This window comes from Takifugu rubripes, chromosome 3, assembly GCF_901000725.2.
Source record: "Takifugu rubripes chromosome 3, fTakRub1.2, whole genome shotgun sequence".
In the NCBI taxonomy this organism is placed as follows: Eukaryota; Metazoa; Chordata; class Actinopteri; order Tetraodontiformes; family Tetraodontidae; genus Takifugu; species Takifugu rubripes.
Genome location: NC_042287.1, coordinates 16,743,642 through 16,752,188, shown reverse-complemented (window position 1 = coordinate 16,752,188; position 8,547 = coordinate 16,743,642). Strand labels below are relative to the sequence as shown.

The 8,547-nt window shown below is 46.7% G+C and overlaps 1 protein-coding gene across 1 annotated transcript; it reads right to left on the bottom strand.

Moving 5' to 3' along the window:
• Window positions 1-2: 2 nt before the first annotated feature.
• Window positions 3-6,933, bottom strand: LOC115249112 (adenosine deaminase-like; the record flags this gene model as incomplete). The annotated part of the gene is made up of 10 exons (XM_029833420.1): window positions 6,713-6,933; window positions 4,886-4,947; window positions 4,166-4,288; window positions 3,067-3,210; window positions 2,420-2,535; window positions 1,408-1,532; window positions 604-675; window positions 419-520; window positions 155-222; window positions 3-81 (listed from the first exon to the last, which is right to left on the bottom strand). Coding segments are annotated over exons 1-10 (1,023 nt in total), but the record flags the coding sequence as incomplete, so codon positions are not given.
• Window positions 6,934-8,547: the final 1,614 nt, after the last annotated feature.

Below are 8,547 nucleotides of genomic sequence, written 5' to 3'. Positions count from 1 at the left end.
CTGTAGTCGAGGTGAAGGCTGGAGTTGAAGATCAGAGGGTCGTCTGTGTTCAGGGAGTAATTGGCCTTGTCCTTCCTGAACCTGTGCACGGGCAAAACTGGTAACCAGGCTAAACAGTCACCCAGTCAGGTGGCCATGAATGCAGCTGGCTTACGTGATGACAGGGTGCTTGGTGAAGTCTGGGTCACAGGCTCCCGTCAGTTTACTGGAAATAGGACAGACCTGTTGTGGGAGCAGGAGAACAGCGCAGTCAGCCCAACACCTTCTCCCAGCTGGGAGTGCGTTTGACAGCTAAAGTTCTCTGTATTAGCAGTGAGATCATCTTTATTTGAGCTGGAATGCAAGTTCTTGTTGTAAGTAAGTAAAATATTTCTTGCTATTTTAAGGCTCCATTACACAGATTGAGTGATCCTCTTACCTCAAAGTGCATGTTCTGAGCCAGGAGCTTTCTGTACAGGCTTTGGTCCTCCAGAGTTCTGTAACCATGGCCAACACGTTCAGCTTTCAGCACTTCTACCGCCTGGAATAATAACAGGGCAGGAGTGACAGGCGGATCCTCATTTGCTGCCGGTGCATTCTGTCTCCTATTGTCTAAGGGCCTACCTCCTTCACCACAGATGGAGGCCCCACCTCCCCTGCGTGGACGGTCCTGTGGACGCCACAGCGCGCAGCTTCCTGTTACCAATAATACGCCAAGTCAACCACATATACGCGACAGGTGTGCTCAGGTGCTGCAGCAGGTCAGAGTCTGATACTGTGTCCGTGTGTGGAACCACCACTTTGATCCAGTCGGCCAGCTTGGAGTTGGACGCCCATCAGCTGTGCCGATTGGCAGCGATATCTTCCAGAAGCAGATATTGAGTGACCTGCTTGGCTGCAGACTCGTTCAGTAAGGTTAATAATTTAATAAGGGGTCATCGTGCTTGGAGACAGAACAGAAGCACCTCCCCGGCGGGTCACTGCCAGGTTTTAGCGAAAGTAGTGAAAGTCAAAGAAGATAAAGAGAATCTTTAAAAGCTCCTGAGTATGATTACTTAGTTACAACTTCTAACCTGCAGCCTTAACCTTTGACAGGCCAGCTGTGATTTGCTAAACGTGCACATCTTTATCTAGAGGTGAGGTTAATGTGAAGATAAGTGCTGCTATTAGTGTGGACTCTGTTCTGCTCGTTGTCAATAATTGAAAACGAACAATTTATTTGTTGTTCCACAGACGGTTCCCACCCACTGCTCACCGTCTGTGGAGACGCTTCTATCATGACAGGTGTCACTTCTCAAACATGCTGATATTACAGTGGCCCCAAGAGACACAACAGCTCGCTTGTAAAATGGAGCTTTACAGCCCCTGTTCCTCAAAAACATACCGTAAAGGTAATGAGTTTTAGATGTTCTGACACCTCCTGCTCACCTCGTAGGCCCTCCTGTGGTCAGGGTTGGCTTCACTGCTGAGCGATTCATCACCTGCCAGATCGATGGCCACCACGCCCTCATGCTGATACTTCTTACACAGCTCCACGATGTCCATGGACCAGTCTGGAGAACACAAAATACACCAATATCACTACACACTGTGGGCCTGCCACACCCAGTATACACAGGTGTTGCACAGATGGAGTCTGAATCAATGTGGCGTTAGCATCATGCTACACCCACAGGTTCACATCTGTGATATGGATTCTACGATGAGACGCTTGTGACACTTGCAAGTGCTTCTAGTTCCTGAATCACCTTTAAAGAGGATTCAGTTATTTTGTTGATCCAGAAGCTGCCACATGAACATTGTGGACACCAAATGGATGCACGATAGCGGGGATGGTTTGGAGGAGTGGGAGCATGCAGAGACATTATTGAAACTATAGCTGAATAATGAAATATCGTCACATCCATTGCACAAAGTAAGAGGTCCAAATGGGTCAAGCTGGACGTCACGTTCGCGTTTAAGCATTACAGCGAGAAACTTCTCAGCTGTGCACAATGGCTGGCAGAATCCTGACATTTAACTGTTTAACCCTTCAGGACAGGTGATTCTCCAGGTGGTCCTGGTCCTCCCGTCACCACGCACCCGTCTCTGTGCAGGTGTTGTTCACACCATTACAGGTCATTTGAGCTTTGACTCTAGTCTAATTGGTTCTGGTCACATAAAAGTGTCACTGTGCTGCAGAACAAAAGTAAAAAACAAAACAAGGGTGTGTGTTTAATCTAAAATATCAGACCCTTTTATCAGCATGTGATTTGAATATGAACTGGTTTTAAACATCTTCCTTTTCTTTGTCTGTGTTGCTCATAAAGAGGAAGAGCTTTGGGTACATGACGGACAGACAGACGTACAGACGTACAGACAGACAGACAGACAGACAGACAGACAGGAGCCTTATCTCACAAGGTGCTTTGGGCAGACAGGAGCATGAACAGTTCATTACTTGGCATGTGGCGCATGCAGCATAGAATGGACCTGGCTTTGATATTGAAGGCCCTCTCCCCCTCCCTCAGGCCCTGGTTAACCAGGTGAACCACCTCATCTGGGCTCAGATCACCTCTGAGTAAAGAAGAAAACAAAGAAAAACACAGTTAAATAGCACAAAAGTGACTCGATACCGTCCCCACCCACAAGTCCAAATGCTCCGTCAGGGCAAACAGAAGAATAAAAGCTGGAACTGCGTGTTCCTGCGAGATGGGGATCATTTAAAAGGAAGGTGGCACCAGTCAGCCTCCTGATCCAGGTTAGCACAGGGGAAATACGCCAAAACCTGTCCGACATGTCTGAAGCAACTGACATTACTCTGTTTCATTCTTCAGAGTGACTGTGTAAATTTCCCTTAATCCGCCCCCACGGGGAACGAGCCTGGGAAGGAGAGTCTGGAAGTGTTGCCAGGAGAAAATAGACTTTTGAGATGGAGGAATTCTTGTCATAAATATCGGACATCTCATTAATCACAAAATTTGCTTCGGACACCAAAAAGCTGTGTACAAAATCTGATCTTTCCACAGTTTCCTGCTAGATTTGAACATTTTACCAAACTGTGGTTTTATGAAAACACCCAGATTCTATTGAAAGTGAAGTACTTACTCCTTCTGGTTCCATGGTATAGGATCCACCTTCGTGTTTGCCAGGAAGTGTGGACTGTACCTGGCCTCCACATAAATCACACCCTCCTTGGCTCTGTCCTCAACAAATTCATACGCTATCCTCTTTATTGCCTCTCTGTCTCCTCTGAAAAACCAAAAAGATGAAGAAAAACACAGATAACTGATAAAGACACCAATAATCACTTATCGCTGAAGGACAAGAGCCATTAACACAGTAATAATCCTTTCAAATGAGCATGATAAGCATTTGCACAGTGTCAGGGTCAGAACTGACTCCCTCATTACGAGACTTTCTGTTTCGTGTCACATGACACGGCACAGCTTCCAGTATTGACTCCAAAATTGAACCGCATGGGCTAAAATTCAGCTAGCAGGTTCCTCTATATTGTTGTAGAGCGGGCTTTGAAGAGCCTCAGCACAGAAGGCTCCATTCAGCACAACTGTGGCACAACCACGACAGATGCTCATTGTTAAAGGCTTTCAGGGCTGTTCTGACGGAGTGGTTCTGCTCTTTTATCAACAGTTTAGCTCTGGTACCAAAGGACTGAGTCTATGTCAGAGAGACGCCACGACGGGCCTCCCAACAACTTTACACTTGATGTTCTACATGTCCGGCATTTCAAATACGCCCACACCTTTGTGCTTGAGTAACGTTACATAATCCTGCTGAGTTTCCCTACAATTAATCACACACGGGGCAGCGCACGGGTGTTAAAGGGACAGATCAACGCAGCATTAAAACCCGTGGATATTTGAGACCTTACGTCACTCATTGACCGTTTTCAGATCCAATATTGATGTTCTGCAGAAAAGAGTTGGTTCTCTGTTTTAAACACTGAATGAGGGAAGTAGCTTTAGGTTTCATTATGAGGTGAACCGTCCCTTTAAGAGCCTTCGGACGTCCGATAACAGTAGAGCTGCACGTGTTTGATAGGAAACAACATGACTGAACCTTGGTTTCCTCGTTTACTGTGAACATTCCAGGCACGTGAGCGAGAGGTGAGGCCCGCATCCGATCATCTGGACAGGGAGGAAATCACCGCGCTCCTTTATTGAAGTCAACGCGCCGCCCAACTTACGCAATCACGTGCATGTACTCGGAGAACTTGCCCAGGAACTCGGTGAGGGTGGCTGGCTGTTTGAGGATGATGAGCTGCTTCATCCCCTCCGCCGTCTTCGCTGGGAGACGGATGCCACGTCTCCTGGAGGGAAGAAAAAGAGCATTGTGTGGTCCCCATAACTATATATATATATTTATAATTTACATAATGATCTAGGAAGGTAAAGGGAGGTGAATCAGACACGGGCGCATGTGTTTTACTGCAAGTTCAATAAGTTCAACAACATACGTCTTTTAGTTTTATGCTTTCCAATATCTTCTTTAAATTATCAGCTCGCTGTAAATATCAGCTGATATGAGTCATTATCAGGCCGGGGCAGCGATGCAAATGTGGGCTTAACTGAGTGGTAAAAACGCTCCATTATTGTCTCCTGACCGCTGAACCTTGGTCCTGACGTGAGTTCTGCCTTCTAAGTGCTGGCTGGCTCCTCTCCAAGGGTCCCCGCTAATTATCCACACAGGTGATAAAACGGAATAAAACTAAAGTTTTAGTGAAGATTTGTGCTGTTATCCTTGTTTTAAGGCAGCACTTCCCAACATTCCAGCATCTGATGCCCAGCACGTCAGCGTTGGGGCTCGGTTCAGCGCCATCGCTGGGATGTCTTGGAAAAAAGACGACACTCCCCGGCACTCCCTGTCTCCAACATTTAGACCCACTACAAAAATAGAGCCCCCTTACTTGGCCACGTCGACGATGGTCTGGACCCTGATGGATCCATCGAGGTGAACGTGCAGCTCAACCTGCAGAGAGAAACACAAAAGACTGAGTAAAAGGGGAACCGGGAGGGTTAGTGGCAGAACGCGTGACTGGGCAACACTTCCAGAGGAATGGCCGGCGCCTCCTCAGCGCTGGGAGCTGGATTTATGGCAGATCCCAGATAAATGAGATCTGCTCCAGAACTCAGTCACATTGGGAAATCGCTTGATGATGAACATCTGTTTAAATGTGAAATTTTGCAAGGGTCCAAACCTCAGGAGCAGGTTTCTGCTGCCATTTCTGGTCACATGCCAGACTCAGAGCTGCAGCCACATTCAGGACGCTCGTGCAAGAACATTTAGAGATAAGACCAAAACTCTGCTGTCACATCTGTTTCGTGTATTAATGTTTACTTCCTGCCGTCGTCAGCGTGTCGAAAGGATCCACAACAGCTGCTTAAGTCGTCTGTGAGTTGAGGGACTCTCGGAGGAACCTCGTACACAGCACTTCCTGGGTCACCGCGTTCAGAGTGTGCAAGACAGTGTTGTTACGTAAGGAAGACTTTGCTAGTTCCAGTGTGGTTCCTCTGGTCAGAAGAATCGGCCGATGTTCTATGCGGGCGACTTTATAACCTTGTTTACTGTATTTGGACTCTTGGTTGAAACTCGATATGATCAAACTGGACCACGCTCAGAAATAAGGGCGCCAAAACAATTCCTGAGGGGACGGGGCAGAAAGAGTGCCAGCCCTTCAGGAAGGAGCTGATGGTTCTCCTCCAGGGTCTATTTCCAGGGTCAGGCAACACTCCTCAATGATTTTGCTCTTCAGTGTGCTGTTCTTGTACTGGAACCTTCGTTTGGGACTAATTGGTCTTGGTGATTGCATTGGCAGACTGTGGTCCCTAAAGTCACGAGAACAGAGAATCGGTCCCTCACAATAATGTGATCAGGACGCCGAAGCTCTGAGTGCCACCAGTGACACTGCTTTTAACGACTGTCAAGGCTTCCTCAGGAGGCCGAGTGCTTCTCCAACGATTGGAACCTGATGATCAGGGCGTGACGCACCATTGAAACTTGTAATGAAACCGGGGTTTTTTGGTTGGTTCCTCCGGTACCGACGAGGACACAGAAACATCACATCACTTTAACAGAGAAGAGCTGCGCCCGTCCCACAGAATGTTCTGTTACAAACCATTAACTGTCACCAGATAGCCCATAATTTTAACGTGCGTGCGTGCGTGCGTGCGTCTTCACTTCACTGTCAACGTTTTTCTTCTCGTTAGATCATGTGCCCAGTCAGCATGGACTCCAAAGGGCACCATGCTGATGATTGTTTCTGGGTGATCTGCATTAAACTGTCTGACAGGATCGTTTCTCTCTTCTAAACCGTTTGATCAACATTTCTCAAACGGATCTTCCAATATGAAGATGGACAGTTTGTGGAGCCTTTAGTCCTGAAGGAGCGTGCTCAGCTCAGCAGGTGTCTCGAGTGGAAAATAGAACCTGGAGGAAACTGACATTTTTGGGCTCCAAAACAAACCAAGCCGGGCCAGACGCGTCTATGAGCGACTGTAAACGGAGGACTTCCGCCTTTAAAGCATCACCTTTCCTCCCTGCGCTGCAAAATCTATAAAGCAGCAAACTTCCAGCTCCTCCATCAGCACCAAGAAGCGCTGCTGCTTCCATTATGCTGCAAATGTGGACAGTAGAGGAAGCTTCATATTAAGCTTCATATTGAGCTTCATATAAAGCGGCCGCATCAAAAAGCTGAAGTACTTGAACCAAATCTCCCTGCGCGCCGCTAACGTACCTTGGGCTGGTTGAACACCACTCTACCGGGGGGGAGCTCGGCCATCGTGCGGGTCCTGTGGATGCCGGTGATCCTGCCGGTGCGCAGAGAGCCAAAACCCGCAAGCGCGGCGCGCCGGGTTATTATACGCATGAGTCCAGGACACGCCTTTCCACCGCCCAGCTGCAACAAGCGCGCCGCTCGGTGCCCGGACGCCGCTGCCGCGCGGTCAGCGTGCGTGCAAGCGGTGCGGGAGCAGAGAGCTGTGCGGGAAAGTGTGCGTTCTAACGGACAGTATGTCGGGAGGATTAACCTGGCTGGTCGGCAGCAGCTTTGCAGCCATGTGATGAGAGCTTTGCTAATTAATTCTGTCCAAGTGTTGCACAAAAAAGCAACAGCAAGGTGATCTGTGCTGCTCTCACCTCCAAAACATCCCTGAATAACCACAGCTCGCTCCACGGAAGAGGAATTCTGAGAACTCTCACTTTTGTTTGGTTAATTTCGATTCTTGGTGAAGAAGAAGCTGTTTTCATGGTCACGCCAAAGCGGGTGTGTGGGACCAACAGTGACCACCTCATGGAAGAGTTCAGACCAGTTCCAGTCTTGGAATCATAGAGCACCTCCTGAGGTGTTCCTGTCACCCAGGACCAGAGGTATACGCTGGGGTCCTGTGGCAGACAGGAGCCTTAAAAATAAACCCTTATTTTGGGATCTGTTAGAAGGTTTCTAAGTAATCTGTGTACCATCTTCTCCTGAAACTATCTACGTCAGCATGACCATCTTGTGGCTCTTTTGCTTCCACTTCCACAGACAGCTGCAGTTTCGGCAGAACAGCAGAAACCTTTAACATACTTTTATACGTCTGCATGTGACTTTACACTTGACCATCGTGTTCAGAGTCCTTCACCTCCAGTGAAGCTGCAGGTCAGATGTTTCTACGTGTGTCAGTTTCCATGTTGGCAGAGTCCCCGTGGGTGTAATTCAACCAGCAGGGTTCTCTTAAATTGCATCACTGTTCTTTTTTAAGTGTGTTCTCTATAACACAAGACATCACAACAACCTGCTAAATTCATGGGAAGAAATTAAAAAGTGTTGGAACTGAGTAAAAGCCTAAATCAGCAATAAAAATGTGGCATAAGACTCTTAATACATGTGTAATAATCAGGAAAGTGATCGTTTGTTTTTTGTGCAGTTTTGTGGAAGAATTGCATCATAAATTCTGAAAAACAGTTGCGCAATCAACTGAAGAGTTGTTTTTTTTAAAAACCACGCGAGACAGATTTTTTCTTACAGGAAGTGAAATCACCATCGAATATCTGTCTCTTCCCCCGTTAATGTATGTTAAGCTTGAACATAAAAAGATACTCCATTTACCGCCATTTTCCCTAAATTAAATAAATAAATACTGAAGATGACAATATATACAGAATATTTGGCTCATTGCGGGCAATACCCTCTGGCTCGGTGTCATTTATCATTAGACACTAGAGGTCCCTGTAAGACAGTAAAAAACAGCCAGTACGCGGACCACGAACCCGAACTCGTTCTGAAGCTCAGAGACATAATCAGAAGAAGGAAAAATTCCAAATATTAAAAATAGTAAAATCTTGTCTCTTACTGGCCGCAAAGAATATGACTTTAGTTTGAATGTATAAAAAAAGACAAGCTATTACGTGCTGAAGAAGCCAAGTTCATGAATTGGATCCTTGTTGATTATTTGTTTTAACTATTTTTAGGAACTGAAGCCAGAAATGGATGTTTTGTTGATTTTGGTGTGTTTAAAAAGGAAGGCCTCTATTTCTAATTTATGTTTCTGTGAAAAAAAACACCCACAAACACCCTCTTACTCCAGTAGT